The sequence below is a fragment of the Tauraco erythrolophus genome, chromosome 3 (genome assembly GCF_009769465.1).
Source record: "Tauraco erythrolophus isolate bTauEry1 chromosome 3, bTauEry1.pri, whole genome shotgun sequence".
NCBI classification, from domain to species: domain Eukaryota; kingdom Metazoa; phylum Chordata; class Aves; order Musophagiformes; family Musophagidae; genus Tauraco; species Tauraco erythrolophus.
Window position 1 is genome coordinate 96,225,312 of NC_141467.1, and position 24,442 is coordinate 96,249,753.

The following is a 24,442-nucleotide window of genomic DNA, read 5'->3' on the forward strand; positions in this document are numbered from 1 at the left end:
CATTTTCATGTAATTACCTTCACTTTTCTTTTGGGTGTTTCATGCTAAGCTCAGTAAAGGAAGAACGTCTGCAAAAGGAGTTGGAATAGTTGCAATTGGTTTAATTAAAAACCTGAAATACAAGCCACCATCATCAAGATCCAGTCTGAACCAACTACACAGTTAACAAGAATCAGTCTTTGATCAGAACACTTTTTACGTAGAAATCAAACGAAATTGTACAGAATACTGTCAAATAATTATTGAAGGTAATATCTGACCTAAATAGATGGTCCATAGTGCTGACTTCATTACAGTAAGGAGTTACACAGCCTAACATTTAACACCTAGTCTATGATTATGTCATTCATGGGCTGGAATATGTAAGGCAGCATGTAAAGTGATAAGAAAGAGTAAGGTCAAAGTCTCCGTGCCGTTTCTCAAGAGCGTGGTGGTGGTTGGTTATCTGCCTTCATGTTGCAAAGTCCTGGAGTTTCCAACGGGATGATGCGTCTCTCTCTTTGCTCTTCTTAATACGCTCCACAGTGGACCTGCCTCCTCACTGCTCTCCTCGGAGCTGGAAATGGCGGTGTCCGTGTCTGTGCCAACTGAAGGCCTTTCATAAGGGTCACTTTGACATGAGACTCTCTCCTCTTGGCACTCTAGCCTCTGTGGAAGCTTGAGGCTTTCATTGAAGAAGGCAGAAGCCATGCACTCGGCTGCTGTCTTATCGCAAGCGCATAGTAGTTTCTCACACGTGCTCCAACCAGTACCTTAAAAAGAAGTTTCAGAATTAATGTTTGATAGCAGTTACAATTAGTCAATGCGTAATTTGCCATGGGTAGATGAGCTTTGGAAAACAGAATTTTCAAATCCTCCTTGAATTTGTCTCCAGATTCACCTTTAATCATCTAAATGTAAGCCGGACACCAAGGTGCCGGGCAGCTGAAGGTCCGACTGGCTTTAGTTGAATTTGTGAACGTAAAGACACCAACAACTGACTTCTGTCTCCAACCATAAAATATCTGAATGAATTTTTCTGATCATAACCTGGTTATGTCATACACGGTGATGTAATAACCCTTCTATCATCTAGCAAAAAAGCTTGGGTTTATAGTAAGCATTACTAGCATTTTGTAAGCATTTTTTCTGTCTCCATACTCAGCTCTGTAGGCTCACAGGCATGGTGGCATTTGGTCTGTAATGCTTTGATACGCTGTCGTCGGTACATGGGAAATTTCCTCTAACCCAAACTTACATTCTGGCTTATGATCAAAACATACAACTTCAGATCTGGAACTTCTTTCCACATGACATCCAAGTTTCTTAACTTGTTCCATGCAACAGTGATGAGAGAAGCAGCACCTAAAATAAACAATGTGTGTAAATGAAAAATAATTGCTCTTCCTGCATCAGAGTACTCACAATTATTTTATCTTTTTATTTGCAATGATCATTAAAGCTGATAAATTTTATTTTTTGTATCATAGAATCATAGAATGATTTGGGTTGAAAGGGACCTTAAAGATCATCTAGTTCCAACCTCCCTGCCATGGGCAGGAACATGGAAAAGTCTTTTCCATAAAGAAGAAGAAAACCAGCCCAAACTGTTCCTGCTCTCCTCTTGCACCTGTTCCTACTTTCACTGCCTCCTTCCCAATTCCTTTGGTATCACATATTTAACAGTGCTGTAGTTTTTTAGGGGCTTTTTGTTTTAGTTTTAAAGTCTTACCACCCTCGTACTGAAGAATTTCTTCCTAAGATCTAATCTAAATCTGTTCTCCTTCAACTTAAACCCATTTCCCCTTGTCCTATCAGTGGACACTCTTGTAAAAAGTCCCTCCCCAGCCTTCCTGTAGGTTCCCTTCAGGTATTGGAAGGCAGCTATTAGGTCCCCCCGAAGTCTTCTCTTTTCAAGGCTGAACGATCCCAGCTCCCACAACCTGTCCTTGTAGCAGAGGTGCTCCAGCCCCTGGATCATCTTTGTGGCCTTCCTCTGAACATGCTTCAACAAATCTATGTCCCTCTAATGGTGGGAACACCAGAACTGGACACAGTATTCGAGGTGGGGTCTCACAAGAGCAGAGTAAAGGGGGAGAATCACCTCTCTTGACCTGCTGACCACGCTTCTCTTGATACATCCCAGGATGCGGTTGGCCTTCTGGGCTGCATGAGCGCACTGCCAGCTCATGTTGAGCTTCTTATCTATAAACACCCCCAAATCCTTCTCTTCAGGGCTACTCTCAACCCACTCTGTGCCCAGTTTGTATTTGTGCCTAGGATTGGCCCGACCCAGGTGAAGGACCTTGCATTTTGACTTGTTGAAGCTCATGCGGTTTGCACTGGCCCGTTTCTCAGTGGTGTACTGTGGACTAAGTGGGAGTACTGGTGGACAAGAAGCTCAATGCGAGCCGGCAATGTGCTCTTGCGGCCCAGAAGGCCAACCGCATCCTGGGCTGCATCAAGAGGAACGTGGCCAGCAGGTCGAGGGAGGTGATTCTCCCCCTCTACTCTGCCCTTGTGAGACCTCACCTGGAGTATTGCGTCCAGTTCTGGAGCCCTCAACATAAGAAGGACATGGACCAGTTGGAGAGGGTCCAGAGGAGGGCCACAAAGATGATAAGAGGGTTGGAGCACCTTTCCTATGAGGACAGGCTGAAAGAGTTGGGGCTGTTCAGCCTGGAGAAGAGGAGGCTCCGGGGTGACCTTATAGCGGTCTTCCAGTACCTCAAGGGGGCCTACAAGAAAGATGGGGAGAGGCTGTTCAGGAGGGCCTGTTGTGATAGGACAAGGGGTAATGGTTTTAAAATAGAGGGAGGTAGATTCGGATTGGATATTAGGAAAAAAATTTTTACCATGAGAGTTGTAGAACACTGGAACAGGTTGCCCGGAGAGGTGGCGGATGCTCCATCCCTGGAGACGTTCAAGGCCAGGTTGGACGAGGCCCTGAGCAACCTGATCTAGTTGGAGATATCCCTGTTCCTTGCAGGGGGGTTGGACTAGATGACCTTTGAAGGTCCCTTCCAGCCCTAACCATTCTATGGTTCTATGATTCTACTTAGACCTGGTATGGCCCCAACTACTATAAACTTCCACACAGGGAGACATTTTCAGTTGTAAATGCAACATTCTCAGAGGAGATTTGTTTACTTTGGTTGAATTCTCCGCATTACTCCTCTTTGTCAGCCGTGCCGTGACAGCACACAGTTGGCCGCGGCAGGTCCCTTGGCTGCAGATCAGGCAGTGCTTCACTCGCGCTCTACTCTCTTCTGGAGGACAGTGCAGCACAGGTGTGTGTTAACTCTCCATAAATCACTTTCCAAATCACTTCTTGGGCAAGTTTCATGGCAACTCTTATCCTCATCTTTTCTGATATACTCTTCCTTCTGCTCTACTTGTCTTCTATCATTCTGCTTTCTTATTTTAATTGAGTTAGTAAGCCCTCTCCAAAACACCAATGCAATAATAGAACGTGTGTTAGTGACATTAGAGTATTTGTTTTATATATTTAAGTGGATTTATTTCTTTTTTCAGAATGTGGCCTGACTTCTGATACTTAGCTATACAAGGCCAAACAAAAGGTGTACTGATCTTTGTGGGTCCATGGCGCTCCAACAATAACCGTAGCTGATGGCAGATTATAAAAGAGCCCATACCTGTCCAGTGCATCAGCAGGATAACCTCTTCCTTCTTGGCCACAGTAGCAACCATAAGACTCAAATTCCTCTGGGCATCGCTCAGTTAAGCAGAACAGCATTTCTCCTAGCTGGGGCAGCTCCCTCTTCACTCTTCCATTTCCTCTCTCTTGCAGAAAGGTTAATCGCTCACATACTATCGGGCAAAAAATGTTGTTTGACACATCGTGTTTTCACTGGTTGGAGGCTCTCTTGTGGTGACAGAAGTATTTTCAGAGCTATCGGAAACTTTTAAAGACAACGTTTTACTATTGCTAAACCAGTGCTCCAGTCCATGAGGTATGGCTCTTGGAATACTGCTTAGCAAGGCAGCAGAAGCGGGGAGGAAATACTTAAAGGAGTGGGGGTGGGGAATATTTAACAGGCAGAGAGATCCCCATGAAGATATAAATTACAAGTCAGATTGGCTTGCAATAACAGTACTTCGCAATCCTTTGTAATCCCTCATAGTTAATTTTTTCTTCTAGAATATTCAAACCTAGCTGAGCATTTAGTAGCTTCTGCCTTGGCTAATTCAGAAAAGAGAGTCCTAACCTCTTGTGATAGCTGGACAGTGACTCTGTTGGTCTAGAGGAAACAAACTTTTTTTTTTTTTCATTTGGAGAACCTTCCATTTAGCATTAAACATGTGCTAGGACTAAGATGTGCACGATTCCTTCATGGTATGCTTACAAAAATTGTCCCGACAAAGCTTGCCTACCATCACAGAGCAATCAGTAATAGTGTTGGTTTCCCAGAGGAAAGATTCTGGATTTTCACTTCAAAGAGAATTGTTTCCTCATTTTACAAACCAGGGAAGACCGCCTTGGATTATCACATTCATGCTTTTTAGCTGCAATTCGATTAGAGCTATGTTGCCTCTATCCCAAATGCAGGAGCGATCTGTCGTAACAGTTACTGTGCTGCTGAGATCTTGGCACCTCCATGTCCCAACTCTAATGCCTCTATGGCTTCACCCACTCAGGAAGAACTGATATTGTGGGAATTATCCCTAAGATTTGATAGAAGAGTATGTTCCATGTCAGGAAAAACAGTGCCAAGAAGCCCTCAAAGACTTGCAGGGGCTGGTGATTGGGTTGGGGGAGAAAGAGGGCAGGCTGCTGTTCCCTGTGCATTCCCCTTGCTGATATGAGTAATTCCATCTTCCCTTCTGTGGCACTAGACTGACTCTAGTCAAGGTAGTCTTGGATTACTTCCCCCAGCAGGAAATTCTGACCATATGCCTGCTTGTGCCTTTGCTCACTCATGTTAATTCACCAAGAATGAGCTCCAGGTTCATGCATTGATGTGCGCTCTCTAAAAGCTGATATTTTACAATCAAATTTTCTGGTTTGGTGGGAGGCTGGGTTGATTCTTCCTGTCTGCTCTTTTCCAACTTTCCAGCTCTGGAACCACTTCTCTCTATTGAAAGCCTAACAAGACAGACGGGACAGTCCGTAAGTGTGCATTTGCAGCAGTGACAGATCTGGAATCTCTTGGGATCTCTGTGAACTCTGGGAACTCTTGGGATCTCTGTTAGAACAGAATCAGAAATGGTGAGAAAAAGGCCAACTCTGTCAAGACTTTGGCAAGAAGTCAGAGCGAGGAGCAGGGGAAGTCCCTTTTATTGCTTCTGCTGCTTGTAAAATAAAGTACCTCAAAGGCGTGATTAAATTACTGCCTGAAAACAAAAGCAAGGAGAAACATTCACTGAGCTCATTTTAGATTTTATACTGTATGAAAAATGAACTTATAACCTAATCATATGTAGTTTTTCTAAGTGTTAATGATAGCACATTGGTAGAAGAGATTAAACTGTTGGAAGCTTTTGCGAATGACCACATCTCCTTTTGCTCTTATAGATACCAATACATATGTGCTTGCCCAACTGGTTCAGAATAACTATAATCTTTATATGTAATATATGCCTATCTTTTAATATGAAGGTAGCTGAATATTTAATTAGATACAATTGAAAAAAAAAAAATCTTAATTTACCTTTTCCTGCTGGTTCATTTGTTTCCCTGTCAGACAATACCGGTTCCAGAGCTATTCCAGAGGAAGTTGTGCTGTGGCCACTTCTTGCAGGGCTTGTCTCTGGATGTGACATACACATAGGTTAGACTTGCAAAGGAAGAATAAACTGTTCTTTCAGTAACGTGTCCAAAAGAGCATATTCTGAACTATAATCAATCGGCAGTCTTCTAAGGGCTCTGATCAAGCTGATCTAGTGGAAAATGTCCCTGCTTACTGCAGGGGGGTTGGACTAGATGGCCTTTAAAGGTTCCTTCCAACCCAAACCATTCTATGATTCTATGTTGTTAAGCTTTACTGGTCAGTGTTTGACAATGAACTACCATTTGCAGTGCAGTCAGCTTTGTGCACACTGTAGTCTATGTAACCTATCCAGATTTAGGAAGAAAACAGTGTTATTCTACATGTCTGTGAAAAATACTAAATCCCCAGATAGCTGTGGACAGGAATAGGGGAGTGCTCTAAGTTAGAATAGGTGTAATTCAGTTTTTACTTGCCTTTTTCCTTTGTCCTTGCAGATGTGCCTGCAGGAATCTTCTCAGTAGGGCCAACTTTGACTTGCATTGAGTTGATATCTCCTGGGAATGATGCTGGGGAGGTAGCTCCCTCTTCCACTGGGACCACAGCTTGCATAAATCCGCCCTCTTCTGAATAAGCAGAAAGAGGAAGGCAGAAAGCAGAAAAAAAGACAAGGAGCAACAAACAGCAAGATTTTCATTTTAGATAACAGGTCAAAGTAATATCCTCAGGCAGAACTCAGGTGAACTGATGTTCATAGAAAAAAAAAAATCAAAGTGAAGATTGGAAAAGCAAAGGGTACCCACACTGGTCATTTCTTCACATTTCTTGCTTTTCAGAAAACAAGATGCTAGTTAAATAGGAGCAGTATAGCTTCTGATTTTTTTTTTTTAAATTTATATGTGGCATACTGGGGTAAAGAGCTGTGCCAGCTGCTGAAAATCGTATAGGTTGCTGATTAATGGGTTACTGATTAGTCAGCCATATTAAGAGACAAAGTGCAGGTGAGATGTTATTTTCTGAGTAAATTACTAAAAAAATAAAAAAGCCCATTCACATGAAGATATCAAAACTGACAGCAACATTGCGGAAGGTGGAAGATGATTTGACTGATGCAGAGCTGGGCAACTGAAGGATTTACTTCATTGTAACCTCAAGCAGATATTAGAGAAATAAGTTAAGGATGAATAGAAATATAATTTTAAAGAGATCCTCTATATTAAACATTAAATTGGTATATATTTTTAGATTATCTGAAGCTTTATTGTTGAGCAGGAATGTTTTGTTTAATTTGGAGATTACTTAATGGTCTTTCCTTTCTTTTTTAACCTTTTTTATATAAGCTAATTTGTAAATTAAAACACTTATCAAGTGGAAATTAAAAGGTTTCATTTTGAAACCTATGCCAGAATGTGGCATTTCACAAACAAAATACTTTGAAAATACTAGTGAATATGTCATTCCATGTTTTTAAAGCCTTTCCTTTTAAGTTCCTTGGCTGAACTTATTAATTGGATTAAACTCAAATTCATTAAATTTGTCCCTGTGAAGTTCTGTTTCTAGTATGTATTGAAAATAACCTGTCATAGGATAAGAGAATAGATAAAAAAAATGAAGGTAGTGCTAAGAACACAAGGAAGCCCATGACAGGTTGCAGAACAGGATCAATAGCAACACGTTGATTTTAGTAGCTCAGCAAGGTGCATGTTTTGCGCCGCTTTCTTTGACAGTGATGTGTTGAAATTAAGGCGATTCCCGCTCGATGTAGAAAACAAAACTGTAGTTTGGGAAATTCTGCACTTAGCTAAGAATATGTATTACAAATAATCTTCCGGGAGCCATGCAGACCTGCAACTCCTCACACGGATTTTTTGATACATTCAAGTTAGTGGAGGAGAACCTTTAGTGGTTTTGACCAGTGTTTAGCACAGCAATGCCGTATTTCTGTACTGTAGTGGGAGACATGGCTGCTGTCTAGATATTGTACTCAGAGTTAAAAAATGTCTGCTTTCTACCTTCCATATTCAGTGTTCCTTGACGTTCTTCTGGTGCATTTCAGCCTACCAGAGCGAGCCCTTCTACAAAAAAGGGATCACTGAAAACTTCCGAATCTACCAAGGTGCTCCACTTCTGGCTGTAGCTACTGGTGTGGCTGTGCTCAAAGCAATGACGACGGCAAAAACTGCAGTCAGTTATAGACTGGGAAAGAATTTCATGAAATTCTCTATGATAAAGGAGAAGGCAAAATCAAAATGAACCCTTCTGGCAGCAGATGCCAAGAATGTAATTTAAAGGAGCAGCCATTATATTGGAAAGCCTTAAGTGAAGAGGTTTTCGCAAATACTTGCAGGGGGAGTGTGAATGAGTGGCTGGAGGCAGTGAACAGCTAATACTTCCCAGCTGATTTGTTTGTGTATCTGCTATCTGACCCTGATCTAAATTTGATTCTCTGGCAGCCCTGTTGTCACCATGTCTGGATTTTTAACTGTGATGCTTTTAGATGAAGTATTGCTGAGTCGGTCCAAGGAAAAGGAAAGCTGAGAGTCACTGACCTTTTATTGATGGGACGGGGGGAGCAGGAGCTGTGCCTCTGTGATCCCTTGTGGTGACTGTACAAAAGACAGAGGCATCATCGTAGTGACCCACCTGCTGTGTTTCTGCAATGCCTTTCTGAGTGGCTTGTACTGAAAACATCATAAAGCTTAACCAAACATCGCTACCAGCCTGTTTTATAAAGAGGGTAGTCAGGAGAAACAAGGTGGTTTGCCGAAGGATGTGCAAGTCAGCAGAAGAACTAGAGGTCTTATCCAGAAATCCTGAGCTGCAGATTTTTGCCTGTGACACCACAGAGCTTCATAAACCAAAATTCGTTTTCACCTGGAGTCAGGAGTGCCTGATTCATCAATAAACGTATAACCAGACTCTTACCTCTGGCTTTGGAAGTCCCCGGGACAATCTCACTGGGCTCAAAAGAAATCACTGTTGAAGATAGAAAATGTAAACTCAGAAAACAAGTTGCCAGCCCAGGCTTTTATGAAAAGTCAAGCTGCTGAGAAGAGTTTTTCCAGCAAAGCAGGAAGACCCATGCATTTCATGTACAGAGATTTGCCTGTTTTTCTCAGCAGTGCATTGATTGTTGTAAACAAAGTGATACTGATAAAATAATCTCATTGCAGCATTCAAATAATGTGCTTTACACTAACAGAGGCAGCATAAGTATGACTTGAGAGGCAAATTCAATATTAAATCCATTTCACAGAAAAATACACTGAATAGAATTAGATGTAGAATCTCACTGTTGTGCACAGAACGATGCCACGTTACTCATGAACCCCTCGTGTTTGCCTGCATTGAAAGTCAAGTGGGGACGGGCAGCTACAAGCCCAAATGCTTCCTCTAATTTATTTCTTTACCTGATAAGCTTATTTTCATGTATCATCAGTTACATCTTGATAAATTATAAACATGAATTATTTAAAAAAAACCATCTCCGCATCTTTTTGTCTGTTGTTGGGATGTTGTGATGTGAGGAAGAATGTCTTTGCCTTTGAACGAGCCTCTGAGTGGTTGCTTGCTCCGGCTTAATACACTTCCCACAGCTGTCAATGATGAAGCTCCTCTGGGTTTAAATGGGGAGACAACTAGTTGACTGGTAAATGGTTCTCCAAACAGTTCCTTCGAAGTCTGACTGGATATGTTATCTGTGATATATTTTCAGCTTTCTAAAATTCCTAATACAGGTTTTTGTCCCTTGGCAGTATTTTAAGCCTTATGATGAGCGATGCCTCTTTAGAGAGCATGAGTAATTGTGGTTTTTTTTCAGGAAGTAAAAGATTCCTACAGATGTGCAAATACAAGCGCACTTACTCCCGCTGGAGTTCTCAGTTTTCTATTACCAAGCCTCTCAGAAGCAGCTAGAAAAACATGAACCAAGACTGGAGCTGCTGTTAGGTGAGAACAAGAAGTGTCTGGTAAAAATCCCACCTTGATAATACAGGAGGGGTATGAAGGAACCGCCAGCACATACACTCAGCATAAAGCCTTTTGAGATACACGCCTCTATGCGTGTGGCACAGAAAGAAAAACAACTGCTAAAGTCTGAAGCATTTTTTCTTAAAAAAAAAAAAAAAACAACCCACAACAAAAAAACTCCAACCAAACAAAAAAAACCCACTTGGTCTCATGGTTTAGGAAATCACCCAGGAGGCACCAGAGTGAGAGGGACTTCAGCCTGGATCTCTACATCATGAATAAATAAACCATGAAACTGCTGGCTCGTTTGCAACAAACTCTGCTCGGTCTTTCCTCGTGCTACTGCTTGATCTCGTGTAATTAAACATGGCTTTAAATTCAGCAAACATCCAGTTGGCTGCGGGTCCGGTGGCTGGCACCCGCGCAGAGCGCCTCTACCACAGACTCACCTGCCGCAACCTGTGTTCCCAGGGCAAAAAAGGTCTGTTTTGATGAAAACAGCTTTTGTTGTAGAGTGCTTGTTCTCAGCCCTTGGGAAACTTACCATAAACGCTGGCTAAGTACGTTGCATGCACAAATTCAAAAGCTGAACCTTCTCATTCAGTCTTGAATTTGTTACCAAAACATTATATCTGCTTTTATATCAGTCTTTTTAGAAAGACAGAAAAAAAAGCAAATAGCTTATTCCTGTATTTTATTCTTTCAGCTTTTGGGAGCTGAAAACAGTGCTGCTTGCACTGTAAGTTGCAAACCTTCTTCCATGGATGCAGTTGGAGCCTGTGTTTTGTCAGTCCCGTGGTGAAGGAACTCTGCAAAATAAAAACATTCGTTGTCCAGAGAGTCATGGCTTAGGATGCTCATTAGACAGGACCAGAGTCGTCAGAATGAAACACATATCTAAATATTATAATTATTGTGCCTTTTGTAGGGTTATTGTATGATATGAATACAGCAAATACAGACCTAATTATTTATAATTACAGTAACAGTATTAAAATCCTGCCTTAGTATTTATTCACTGCTGATACTAAATTCTACTCAGTCATGTACAATATTAAAAAAAAAACCAACCCTCAATCTCTATCACGAAGAGTTTCAACCTAAACAAGAGAAACTGGCTAGCAATCCGCATTCCTTAAATTCCTGTTTCAGCAGGTACTTCGATAACTGGCCTATAGTGAAGATACGAGGATAAGAATTAAGTATTTAAATTAATCCAGGCACTTGACTAGGAATCTTGCTGAAGCAGAACCCTAAACGTGCATGCAAAATAGAGAAGGATCCATCTGAAAATATTTTAAAGATGTTTTTAGTGTGTTTCTTCTTATTTCTAAATGTGATTCAGGATTCTCTTCTGAATTCCTTCTCGGAAAAAGGAGTCATTTTGTTGAAATTTTCCTGTGCACCCGTGTAAAGCTTATCACAAAAAATGGTGCTTTACTTTATTAAGCTTCTTTTTCTTCTTTTCCTATTTTGACATCTTCCTAAAACTTGTCTTTGCTTCTCAGAAAAGAATTCATAGCTTCCAAAATACTCATATTTTTTTTCTGAGTATAAATTTATCTTGATTTAATATACTCCAGTCAAATAATTTCAGAGATAAGGACGTACCCTCCATGTGAAGTGTTGTCACCTCACTCTCGCTGGTTGTTTCTGAAAAGGAGAAAGTTCTTTCACAGACTAAAGTGTGATAAGGGGATTTGTCACTGTTTAATCTGAACAGTACAATAAATCAAGAGTTCATTGAATTTATTCCTATTAAAGCAAAGGTTTAGGCAAATATATCCCCATTTCATTCACGTTTTTCTCTGTAATAAAGAATCTGCCAAAATCCTTTTCCTAGAAATTTATCAGATAGGATATTATTTTTTTTCCCAAAGCCTGAACTGGACAGAACAGCTACACAGAAAGATAATAATGTGACTGAACACTAAATAAAAATGTTTCATTCCAAAGGTTTTTTTTTTCCATTGAGAAATATAATCAGGAACCTAGAATTAGTGCATCTATTCAGTGAGCTAAAATTGAATCTGTCTTTACCAGCAGTGGTAAAACTAGCATGATTTTCCTGTTAACACCTAACAATTTCCTCTTTATTTGTGATGTGTTGGAACTGCCATACTTTATATGAGAGCCATCTGATCCCAGTGAAAGATTACTGGCTTATACAAAACAATTTTCTGGCTTTGATGCTAACTTTTCAGTGGCATTTTCTTCTCCCTTGACCTATTCATGAAGGGTTGCACGCATCCAGAGCATGATATAGATATGCATATCTGTGCTTAGCACTACGGGGTGTGAATATGAGCCAAGGGATTGGAAAAACTAGCATTGCTTTTTCACGGCTGTCTCAGCTGGGGAGTTCAAAGGTCCTCCCCCTGCCATGCTCCGATTGCAAGGCATTTGAATTAAGTTTTTAATCCAGCCCTGTTCCCACAGGACAGGTATTCAGTCTTACAAGGCTGTAATTTCAGCTACAGAGCATGGATTGGTGTGTGACAATGGAGATAAACATCCTCCTCATCTTTAGAGAGGATTTTTCCCTCAAAAATGGAAATCAAGTAACAGAGCAGAGTAGGTCTATTTTTGCCTTTCCAGAGAAAGCCTCATCCAACCTGGCCTTGAACACTGCCAGGGATGGGGCATCCACAACTCCTCTGGGCAACCTGTTCCACTGCCTCACCACCCTCTGAGTGAAAAATTTCTTCCTTATATCCAATCTAAATCTGCCCTCTTTCAGTTTAAATCCATTGCCCCTTGTCCTATCACTACATGCCCTTGTAAAAAGTCCCTCTCCAGCTTTCCTGTAGGCCCCCTTTAAGTACTGGAAGGCTGCAATAAGATCACCCCAGAGCCTTCTCTTCTCCAGGCTGAACAGCCCCAACTCTCTCAGCCTGTACAGCAATTAGTCCACCTTCTTCTTCTTTTTTGGTATTCACTTGAGTAGCAGTAAATGGAAAGGACATATGAAATGGAGAATGAGACAGACTGCCAGATTTAGTGCAGGAAAGCACCCAGCTACTGCTCCGTTCTCGTTGTGTCAAATTTGATGCCAGCAGAAGAACTGGCAGGAGGAGGCAGTCGATCAGATCCTTATTATTACCTGTAACTGGAGACGGACAGAAGGAGACATCCAGCCTATTCAAGGAGGAGTTAATCTGTGCCTTCACAAAACATTCAATGGCATCTTTGTCGCAGTTGCAGAGGAACTGTTCACAGGGATCCCCAGACTCTGGAAATAAAACAAAAATCCAAACAAGGTACAATTGAAATAGTTTCTGCCTTTCGCTTTTCCCTCCCTGTGGAGCTTGTGTCCATACTCATTAGTGCAAACCTATTTGTGCTGTGCTTCCTCATGTTAAGCACATTCAAGTTTTGCAGTGGCACACAGTTTGTTTCTGAAAGGCCACCCGACGCAGCCTGGCAGGGCTGACAACTGCTCACACCGCCGCTGGTGCCGGTGCGTTCTGCAGAGTAGTGAGGACCATAGAGCTGTGCTTTGCTGCATCTGGCTTTTCCATGGAAAACTTAATCCAGCTGACACCGAGTCTGACATTTCACAGACTTGATTAAAATACTCCTCCTAACCTCAAGAAGCCATAGTCCACAAGCCGAACCTTTCATGTAAAATGCATCTTGCTCTTTATAAAGGATATGAAACAGTTTCCCAGGAAATATTATTTTCCCACTTCAAAACCATCTGCCTTTCAGAGTTTCAAAGAATATTGACCTTTCTTAGCTGTCACACTTATGTTCCATATTTTCAACAGGGACTATTTTTTTTTTCCCTTTCTTTTTTTTTTTGGTTTGAACAAAATGTTTTCTGATTATTAAGTATAGAAAGAGCTAAAAAACCACTATTCATGTTTAAATGCACTTGGAGCTTTATAGATTGGCCTAAATAGCAAAAATGATTTTAATTTGAAACAAGAAAAAGAAATTGGATCAGATTGCTGCTTAAACAAGCTGTAACGGTATAGGTTTGGGGATTCTGCTCCTCTTTGCCACTATCCTTAAATCATTTTCTAGATGATTCTGATGATTTTCTAGATGATTCTGATTCTGAATCATCTGATTCTAGATGATTTTCTGTCTTTTCTGAGAACCAATACTTGCTCAAAAATTGTATTAAAAAATATTAAGCATTAAAGAGCCCCACTCCACACTTGCCAGGTCTGTACTGGTATTGCATGGAGTAGCTCCCGTTGTAATGGTGTGGTGTCTGCCCTCGTGGCTGATACTGTTGTAGCTAAGGAGTGTATATGACCCTGTGAACAAAGAATTTTATCCCTCAAAGTATACAAAAATCAGGCCTTGAAGCTGAAGGAGGAAGCTGTTTCTGAAGTCTTTCCCCAGCATCCGCTGCATTTCTGATGTGTGGAGATATCTCAAGCAGTGCTTAGTGGTCCTGCAAAGTCAGGGAAACCTCAGCAAGAGGCTGCCTGTTTGAGGAGCCCTGGCAAGTTTCTAGTTATTTGACTTCAATTTTCCTGCCTAGTTGGCCTTTGATGCCTCCATGTATTCCTATTTCCATTCACCTCTGAGCAGAATACTTAATCCCTTAAAAATCCACATGTGAAGGTGGTTTCTGCTTAATTTATATTTGACTTCTAGTAGATAGATCATAAGAAACTTCTTGGTCATGGTGAGGCTCCAGTATTTTGCTGTTGCAATAGGTTAATCTTACCACAAGTCAGGTTTTCAGTAGAGCAGCTGACATCTGTAGAAATCTTTGATGGGTCCCATGTGCAGTCCATCTCCAATGCTTCCTCATAGCATCTGCGGTGCTGGAAACAGCAGCTTAAAAAAATGAAATGACACAAAGGCCACAATATTTAGTTTCAATTCAAGATCAAACTGCAATTCTTTCGTGTCACTCTTACACAGGAATACAAGAGATGCCAAAAGAAAAATGGAGGTCCTTGGTGTGGTCCCTAGACACAAGAAAGGCTGAGTACTGCTTTTTCCTGAATCGGTCTAGTGGGATAAGTACCGCTGGATGGAGAACTCGGTGGTGGGAGCAGGTCTGCATGCCGTGGGAGACCACACTTAGATTTCTTTCCTGCTGCTGTACCTGAGCTCTTACAAGGACTCTGCAGGTGGTTTAAACACAGAACACTGTCAGCTCACTGTCAGACAGTGCCCCAGGCTCGGGTGAGAGGTCTGGGCTCCAGCCCTGCCCCAGCCTTTCTCACTGCAGAGTCGGAGAGCTATGCAGGACCCAGCACCCGGGGAGGGTTAATGTTTCTGCAATGCCTTGTGAATCCCCGTGTCCCACTGGGACTGTACAGATACGTGTGGTGTTGTCCTCTCTTTCTTGTGCTTTCTCTTCTGCGCAACAGTCAGAATGAAAATGCGTCATTTAGCCAAGGGAAGAGACCATGAAATATGTTTCTCACCACAGAGCAAAGCAGCTTTCTCCTACCACCAAACAACAGTTAGTTAGACAACTTGTATCGTCCTTCACCCCTGCTGCCAAGCAAGGCTCAAAGCCTGCATGGTCTTGTTAGTTGTGAATAGCAAGGAGAAGTCAAATAAAACAGCAAGCTCTTCATCAATCCTCTCTGCTCTTCAGCTGTTTTTGAACAGGCAAGGCATCGACTTCTATATTATGGCAACATCTGTGTGCACTGACATCAGCTATAAATGGAACGCTGGTACAACCCTCAGTCACCATTTACTGCACATAAAATTGCTACGTAAATTAACCACAGGCTTGCAATTAGATTTAGATTGAAATGTCCTCGTTTCAGAGAAACTGACTCAGAACATGGGGCTGGTATTGAATTGCCATTGGACCATGTCTAATGTAAAGAAAAAGCATCACCTGCTGCCGGAAAGGGATAACTTGCATTACACCATGTGAGGAGCTGACCTTAACTAAGCTTTTGTGGGGTTTTTGTTATAGACAAATATTCTGTTACAAGGAATGTGTTAATACGTGTCTCTCACAGCCCTGTGTATGCCCTGAACCACTGAAGGACTGAAGCTCTCCTCACTGACTGGAGCACGGAGCAAACATCTGTCCCTGGCAGGCTCCCTTCTAGGCTACACATTCCCTTTCTCACTTCCTATAGTTAGGAAGCATTTAGTATTTAATAATACAAACATATAATTATTAACATTATTAAAATATTTAATTTGTCCTCACAACCAGGGGGACAATCCAAGTCCTAACCATGGTCAGACTTTCGCCTTGGTGAAAGACATCAGTGACGAGGTTTGCTCAGATTGCCAGCAGCAGATCAGAGCTCATAAATAACGTCATCCCAGCAGGCTGTGGGCAGGGTGGTGGCAGGGGGTGGTTAACTGCATGAAGATGCCACACAAAGTGGGCAGTTGATGGCTGGTTTTGCTGCCCTTCAGCTGTGGGAGAGGAGAGTTTTGGTTTATTTCCCAGGAAATGTATAAAAAGCCAAGGGGGAAAGAAAGCACTTGTTCTGATGAAGTTTTAAAAGTCAGATTTTTGCACTCCAGTGTCTCTGCTGCCTATTAGTGGGTTTGGTCCCTGCTGTAACCTGGCCTAAGGGACTGCAGGAATGTATTGAACAAAGGTGAGGGCAAGTAGCATTCAGCAGAGAGGCCCTGGTGGTTCCTCTGCACTACAAATGCTGTTGTGTCTTGTTTCAGACCTGAAGCTGAAGTTTGTAAGCTCCATCAGGAACAGTGTTTTAAACACAGAGCTGATGAAACGTATCAAGACCCACTCCTTTCTCTGCCAGTGAGGTGTCAGCACCTGAAAGCTCCTCTGACTGCATCATTAGTCTAATAAAAACATCCTGCAGTTCTTGTTTGTTTAGAGCATCACAATTACATCAAGACTTAATGCAACAGTTAATCAGAACTCTTACTTGCCTTCCCTTTTCGAGCAGAGGGTTGTAAAACATGGATTGTCCTCTAGACATGCCTCTCTTTTCCCATGGACTATGGAGGTAGTCTAGGCTCCTAGTTTAGATACAACAACTAGCTACTCTTGGAAATGGGATAGGGTTGGGCTTACGGGCACAAACATTTTCCAATGGCTTAAAAAACCTACAGTGGGATGTTCAGCCCTTTTTTATGGAACAGAGATCGCGCTGACAAAATCCGAAGTTTGCAAAACTAATTTCTAAGAAATAAACTTAGTGAAAAAATTGCAACATTGTGAGAACAGTGTCTAAGGAAGACACGTAGAAACCACCTGTTTGGAGGTTCTCTTGGATCAGTGTCAGCGGCAAAACACTAACCAGTCTCCATTTCCTGCCAGCTGCAGTGGGGTTGCCACGTGGCTAGGGAAACCTCACTGCAGGACTGCTGACAAATTTGTTCACACGAAGTGACTCTGTGGCCTTTTCTCAGGACAGAACTACTGAGAGATTGTTCTGCTGTTTCTGTATTTATGCTGCTCTGCATTAAAGCTGAGTAAAGCAGAAGCCCAGGTGCGCAGCTCTTTGGGTATCAAGCCATTGAACTGGTGGGAGCTCTCGTTTCAGCATGTCATCACAATTGTTCAGAAAACCTTTCATAAGAAGTCCCATGGCTTTTTTCCAGTAGCAGGGTCAGATCTTCATTTTTCCAGCCATCCCATGCTGGAAAGTGGATGGATTAATTTCCATCTAGCTATAGGCATTAGCCCTTTCCGAGCCATTGCTCTCTTCACTCAGGGAATTATTACATTACATTGTTGGAAAAACCTTTTTTTCTATTTAGACATGGATGGATCCTGATTCTCCTTGAATTTCTTTTCTCACTTCTTGCCAGCATAAGTGAACAACCATTTGACTGTCCTGGCCTGAGATTACATTTTTTCTCACTAGCCCAGTCACAGACTGGGGCAGTATCCCTCTAAAACACAGATTGGAGTTGGGATGGTTTTGTTCCTGGTGTGTGGTACTGGGGAGAGCCATCCATCAAGCTACTTTGTCCTTCTCTGTGACTGATGCTCCAGTGTCTTACCACCTCAGCATGTACACAGGTACTCAGGGCAAGATTTAACCTCCTAACTGCCACTTGAAGTTATTCTGAGCTGTAACCTGATTCTCTTCATGTTTAAATCGCTAACATTTCCATTAGAGTCCACTATGTACTTACATTGCTGGTGTATTACGCAGCTCCCAGTACCACCATTTTGGTAAGATTGGGCTCTGCTTTTATCTCTAGCATGGGAGCATTTCTCCACATCAAAGTGCTGGGAAATGAAGAGTCTTTTTAGCTATGAGAAAAAGGAAGCAAGTGGATGATCACACGCTGTAGGTTATGACCACCTTGATTTCATTTGTTTCCAAGCCATGATGTAAGGCAACTGGTACAGGCTGTTGGCCCAGCAAAAAAGATAGTGCTCACCACAGGCAGAAACGACACAGGACAGGACTGGTAAACCACAGTCGAAGTTACCTTTTGTAGGTCATGTCAGATATTTAGGTTGCAAGTGAGTGACGACTAGGTTAAAGAGAGCTGAGTGTTATGGGACTTACTCTCTGAATAAATCTTCTATTTTTTTACAACTATCCTTAAATTGTTTGGGCAAGCATTATGGTTCAGGTCGTCAGAGCATGAAGACACTGACAGCCAGTCAGGGCAGAAGAGGACACCTCATGGATAAAACTTACTCATCAGCTTCATCCACGGGGAGCCCTTCCATCTCAAACCGGCAAGAGCAGCCGTAGTCTTCAAAATCCCTGGGACAAAACCCAGTAACACACTTCATTTTGTTCACAAAGTTGAGCAGGGCAGGGAAGTTAGTGAAGATGGACTGTAACCAGGTGAAGTGAGAACCCAGGCAGTCTGGAAAGAGAACAGCCATAAAATACATCATAAATGGAGGTGAGCCACACGTGCATCGCACATGAGTGATGGTCACGTGAACGCAGAACCTAAACAAGGCCTTAATGCAGGGACATTGAGCAATCCTTGACACTCTGCAGTATTGTGGTAGTCTTTGGAGAAATCTACAGCCTCGAAAATGCCTGCTCCTTTTCAGTGTGTATAAAAACAAACCCCATGGTTTTCTATTCAGTGCTCAAGTACAGCTGGAAAACATACTTACCAAAAAATAATGCGACACTTTCCACATTTTGAAAGACTCCATTGAAGAATGTGGCATTGTCTAAATGAAAAAACAAAACAAAGCAAAACAAAAATGAGCACACATCTTTTAAAAAAAGCAGGTGACAAGAACTGTCCCCAGACTACCCCCAGTCTTGTTTCAGCTGTTAAACCATTTTGAGGTAAGAATTACTAGCTATTTGCTGAAAGCACACTTCCCTGGAATACGAGCCATGCAGTATTGTAGAAAGTTATGCTTAAGCCACTCTTACTCAAGATCCTTTCAGGTGTGTCAAGAGGCTCTGGCAGAAATGCTCGTGGCTCCAATTCTTGGGCACCTACCTCAGCAAACAAATTTGAGAAGAAAAAGGTTTTAAAATAGAAACCTGACAACAACAACATATACCTCATTATGACACATATACTACAGGCATTTTGCATACTTTCCTACACTAACGAGCTGATTTATCAAAGCCATTAAATACTTGCTCAGCTCCATCTGCACCCAGGAAAGCATCAGAAACGTAATGGTAAATCACATAGACTTCAGCTTAAAACACAGTCCTCCGCTATCCTGAGGTATTCCTAGTGAGGCTGTGCTAACCCGTGTATTCCTCCGCTCTTCTGAACAGTAGCACTTACTGGGATAAATCAGTACAATTGTATAAAATTGTTTTTGTTGCCCAACTACTTACATTGTCCCAAATGTTTCTACTCTGTAACCCTGTGCTCTTCGCTTATTCGAAGGCAAGAGGTTTGAACAAAAATCTCTGCAACTGCTTGCTGTTCCAGTGAGTGCCAACCTCCTCTCTTCCTTGGCCTTTTACTCTGTGCTTATTTAAAAATTTCCACCCAGCAGAGATGGGAGTCATGGACCTAGGACTTAAGCTCAGGAGAAGCCTCCAAATCCTGGTGAGTAATGTTCAGGTTGATTTCCCTGAGTCTTTATTACTTATGCCTTATTACCTCTCTTCCTATCACTGTTCTAAGTTATTTATATTTATTTCTTTTGGAAGTTGCTGTGGTATGTTTTCCACACTTTTATTTTTTTCTATTTGCCATGTCCTGAATTGGGGTGAAATATAATACTTGTTCTCTCCCTTCCCTTTTTTCTCCCTCATTCTTATCTTCTGTACAGTTTTAGGAGAGACTGTGTTACTTTGAATTTATTTAAACATGGTATTTTTTTTAAAGATAATAAGTCAAGGGCATTTATTAGCTCAAGGATCCAAAAACTGATGAATAAAAGTAATATTAAATTCATAGCATAGCTTATGTCTCTAGCTGGCATTAGGAAAGCTGTCCGTTTTCTCTATGAAAGATTCTGGGAAAGAGCTGGATGTTATCTTGCTAAATCTGTTGCATTTCCCTGCAATAAAAATAGGTGTAAGATATGGCTATTGCAACTGTGGCTATTGCCCAGATTGCCCAGCTGGGTTGAATTGATTGATTTCCTAATTAAGGTTTAGACCCTGCCTACAAAAGGCAGGCCATTTCCTCCTGGCTGTGGGAGATGCAATGACATCCTTGGAGCTGCAGCCTGGGTTGGTGAGCAACAGTAAGAGAGTAAAGTTAGAAGTGGGCTCTTCAGATATAAGGCTTAACTCTATGTTTAGCAAAGGATTAGGAAAAAATAGGTTGGTGTTTTTTTTTTTTTTTAGATCATATATAAGGGCCTTCTAAGGATGTCTACAGCTTTTGTGGAGTAAACAGGATGTTATTGGTAACAGTCATGTGCCTCCAGCAATTCAGTTCTAAAGTTTAGTGGCAGAATATGGATTGAGAGAGGTAGGAAGAGTGTCTCCTCTTATGTCGTTCTTTTCTTGAAAGTCTTGGTCACAAGGAAAATCTTTTAGATGAACAGCAATCCATCAGAAGAGTCCTGCATTGCAGCGGGTTCAAGGGGAGCACAAACCAGCAAAGGTCTCCCAATAAAGGCTGCCCTTTTCACAGAACTGGAACAAGTCTGTTGAAAGCTTGACAGCCATGAGAAATTAAGATTCAAGCCAGATACTGGTGTGCCTTGCAAAATAAATAGCATCAAATGAAATATATTTGTACACATGCTTGCTAAATAAAAACCGTGCCTCATTTTTTGGCTTAAAGCCTGTATTTCCTCTGCAATGACAAACATCTTTCCCCCGAGCCATGTTCTATCAAGTGCATCTAGAGCCAGGTTTTGACATGCTGCATAACACCATGGCTCAAACTCAGCATTTGTTGATGAGCAGACATTGATCATTCAGTCCTTTCAACAAAATTTTGGAGAACATGAAAGTCCCATTGAGTTGAAATGAGACAGAGGAGAGAATTAATAAAGCGACATTACAGAACTGCTGGAAGTTGTGATTGCTCTGGCATCCTTCACTTGCACTTAGTTCTTCTCAGCAAACTTAATTTGCACGCAACCAATTAACACATAAATGTTTGAAGCTCCCCTGGAGAAAAATCTCTACCACAGGGTCAGCAGCTTGGTAAACCTTTCACTCTTCTAATCCATTCATTAAGAAGAGTGATATTACTAATTGTCACTAAGTCAAGATCAATGAACCAACATTTACTAACAAGATTGCTTAATTTTGTTTAAATTATGGAAGGAGAGACAAAGAGAAAATACTTTCTGGATGAATTATTCTCTTTTCTTCTTTTGCTATCATGTCTTTTGTGCTATTGGTCCTCTGTTGATTCCTGTCTAGCCACTGAAAGATTGCACTACAAAAATCAGTCCTTTAAACCTCAGAAGACCCTGGGAAGGTCAACTTTTCTTGCCTTTCTCTAAAACTTGCTAAATGACTTGGCATATGTCCTGAGGAAATTTGTATGATACATCAGCTCTTGGGCTTTCCGGTTGTATACCTTATCCACAGAATTTCTTTCAACATTCAGATACAAGTGAAAATGTTTATAGACTGTGTCTGTGGTGTTGCTACTCTGACGAATGTTTTCTGAAGTGTTATCTGAAAAAAGCCCATCAAAAAACCATCAGTGCACCTCCGGTTCTTTTTGCAATCACGGCTAATTAAAATGTCATAATATAGGACACGGATGCAGTCATGATGATCCTTGGGGAGCAGAAACCTTGATTGTGCCAAGAAAAGTCAGAGCGCAGCAAAACCAACCTAATTGATTTATTCAAGGTAAACCACTTTAGCTGCTCACGAAGATGCTAGTTCATGCACAGGTATTTGCTCAAGCCTCAAAGAAGAGATCAGCAGAATAGATCCCACATAAATGTGAATCAGTAATCCTCTCCAAACCTGGAAACGGTAACATTTTAAATCTTTCTGCTCAGATTGTGCTTAGCTGGGGGAAAAGAATCTAAAAACTGTGGTACAGCTTTTTGAGGTTTAGGGGGAAATCTCTTTCAAACATTATGTCAGAAAAATTTCTGAATGTCATATATTTCTGAATGCGGCAGATATTATCAATACATATAGTTCCCTTTACATTGGACACTAAATAGTCTTTCATTTTTCATGAATAAACGGTGTAGGTAGTTTGCAATTCTCTATCACTGCAGTGGGAAAACCTAGTATTCTTCCCAATTTCTATTCATACAGTTGGAGTCTTAAGGTTCAACTTCATAAATATTTAGCCTGTGTGTTTTGAGTTAGACTTGTTTCCTTACTGACATCTGATGCGTGCAGCCCCTTAGAGGAGAGGCAGCTGGTGAAGTCTCAGCAGGTCAGTACAGAGTTTCGTCTATGCCAAGGTACTAAGCTTTCTTTTCCCTTTAGAAATAACCCCATGGAGTGACCACAAATGGTATTAGACCTTCTAAGAGTCCTTCTCTTCACCTGCATGCTGATACTCTTAATGACATTCCTACACAGGGTAGGGACCGCAGAAATTTGAAATATTTGCCCATCCCTGTCACTGGGAAGCTCATCCACCCATCACAATAAAATCTAAGGAGTTATACGAAGAGAAAAATACAGTTCAAACTGAAATTTGAAGGAGGAGCTTTAGCTGGACTTGAGTTATATTTCGGAATGCACTGAATGTGTAATTTGTGACTCTCTTTGGAGTTTATAGGACTTAAATAATGACAAAATTCTAGCAGACAGAAACTCACACTTTTTTGGTTATATTTCGAAGCTCACTAAATGTTTCTTGCTTCACTACAAGTTCTGAGAAAAACATGTTTTCTGAGTGTTGAACAATTAGCTTGGAGTAGACATGTTAAAACCATGACAAGACAGAAGACATGCTTCCGAAGGACTGTTTCCAAATACACATACTTAAAATAGTATTTAGGAATAAACGTCAAATCATAATAAAAATACATGGCCACTTACCACTGCACAGGACCACTGACATAGACACCAGCAGAATTACAATCATTCTTGGTTTAACCCCAAGACAAGAAAAAAACACACAGCAGACTGGTGTGCCTGGTGAGTTAAGTATGATATTAGGCAGAATGTTAGTTTTTGAATCTTGAGTGGGAAGACATCAGCTTAAAAAGCAAATTTTTGTAGCCCAGCCATATTTCTGCTTGATGCAATGCAGTTTTTACCCTTATCATAGTAAGCACACATATTACAGCAAATATGAGCCTTATACATGCTACAAATTTTATCAATGCCATCTTTAAATCTGACTAACAATATTTATTTTGGTATTGCATTAGGTGAGTCAACAGGCTCTGACAAAGTGCAGTAGACAGGGAAAGTCAATTTAGCAATAAAATTATATACTTAAGTTTCTTTTCTTTTACAAGCAGTTTTAACAATTTACTTGATCTAATAAGACTTTTAAATAATAATTCACGTTATGTTTAAATACAGATATTGTGAAATATGTAAATGAAGAGACATTCTGGGATTACTTCTATTGAATCCTGTTAACCTGCAATCCATTATAATAGTTTGCTTCTCATCACAAAAATCTCTCCATTTTGTAGTCCAACATTTACTCTAATCTGTATTGAGATATGATGTAGTGTATCATGTATTTTCCTAACCATAAACACTATGTTGTTTGGAAATAAGTTCCAGGTGAGCTTGTTCTTACAGAAATGTGTATAAAGAATTCTTCTGAAGCTAAAAGCCTTGCACCAGTATTCATTAACTGACACATAATAGATTGGTTTTGAGCTACAATCACAGTTTACCTTAAATTTAGAACTATTATTTAAGTCAGGCATGCATGGAGTTTTTTACAGACAAATAAATGAACATTTATTTATCAGTTTTAAAATAAGTATCTACTATCGATTATCTGTTTCCCTAGGTATAAGTCAAATATTGTATTAATTTCTATTCAAAGTGTAGTATTTCATCCAAAAGTGAGGTTATAAATCTAGCAGCTCTAAATACCTGTAGTCTACTATCGCAAATCTCTTACCTCCACTTCATTCTACAACTCCACAGACCCAAATAGCTCGTTCTACATTGTTCCTGACTCCTGTATTACAGAATACATCTAGAAAGTCTTACCTCGAGGGATATTATTCGAAAGCAGTTGGATGGAGGACAAATGGATTTCAGCAAAGTCAGTACTAAGTTATTTATACCTACTTGGATATATACCTCATCCATGTGATCACTTCCTTTATCAAACCCACTTCAACATTTATTAATTAATTGTTCCATGAGATTCCTTAGAGTCATTATGTCTACAGTCTATCTTAGTAACATAGCTCCAGCCATGTAAAGGATCTATACTGAGAAGTCTGTTCTGCAGGTGCATTCACTGTATAGTAACTTTCCCTAATACTCTTGACTGTAATTAAGTAA

The 24,442-nt window shown here is 40.9% G+C and overlaps 1 protein-coding gene across 1 annotated transcript; it reads right to left on the minus strand.

Annotated features, from left to right (window-relative positions):
* Positions 1-441: 441 nt before the first annotated feature.
* On the minus strand, positions 442-23,269 carry OC90 (otoconin 90). The gene is made up of 16 exons (XM_086609336.1): positions 23,221-23,269; positions 23,000-23,095; positions 18,974-19,039; positions 18,703-18,762; positions 18,266-18,440; positions 14,365-14,477; positions 12,781-12,909; positions 11,289-11,330; positions 10,430-10,486; positions 8,634-8,684; positions 8,258-8,314; positions 6,185-6,334; positions 5,652-5,750; positions 3,636-3,810; positions 1,238-1,344; positions 442-752 (listed from the first exon to the last, which is right to left on the minus strand). Exons 1-16 carry the CDS (start codon positions 23,267-23,269, stop codon positions 442-444), a joined length of 1,737 nt encoding a protein of 578 aa, XP_086465462.1.
* Positions 23,270-24,442: the final 1,173 nt, after the last annotated feature.

Excerpts from the sequence above, each read along its gene's own strand:
- OC90 (XM_086609336.1), bottom strand. The coding sequence starts at position 23,269 with ATGTATAAGGCTCATATTTGCTGTAATATGTGTGCTTACTATGATAAG. Across the intron at positions 8,685-10,429 it reads AACTGCATCCATGGAAGAAG|TGATTTCTTTTGAGCCCAGT; the intron begins GTTTGCAACTTA and ends TATCTTCAACAG. Across the intron at positions 1,345-3,635 it reads CCTGCTGATGCACTGGACAG|GTGCTGCTTCTCTCATCACT; the intron begins GTATGGGCTCTT and ends TGTTTATTTTAG.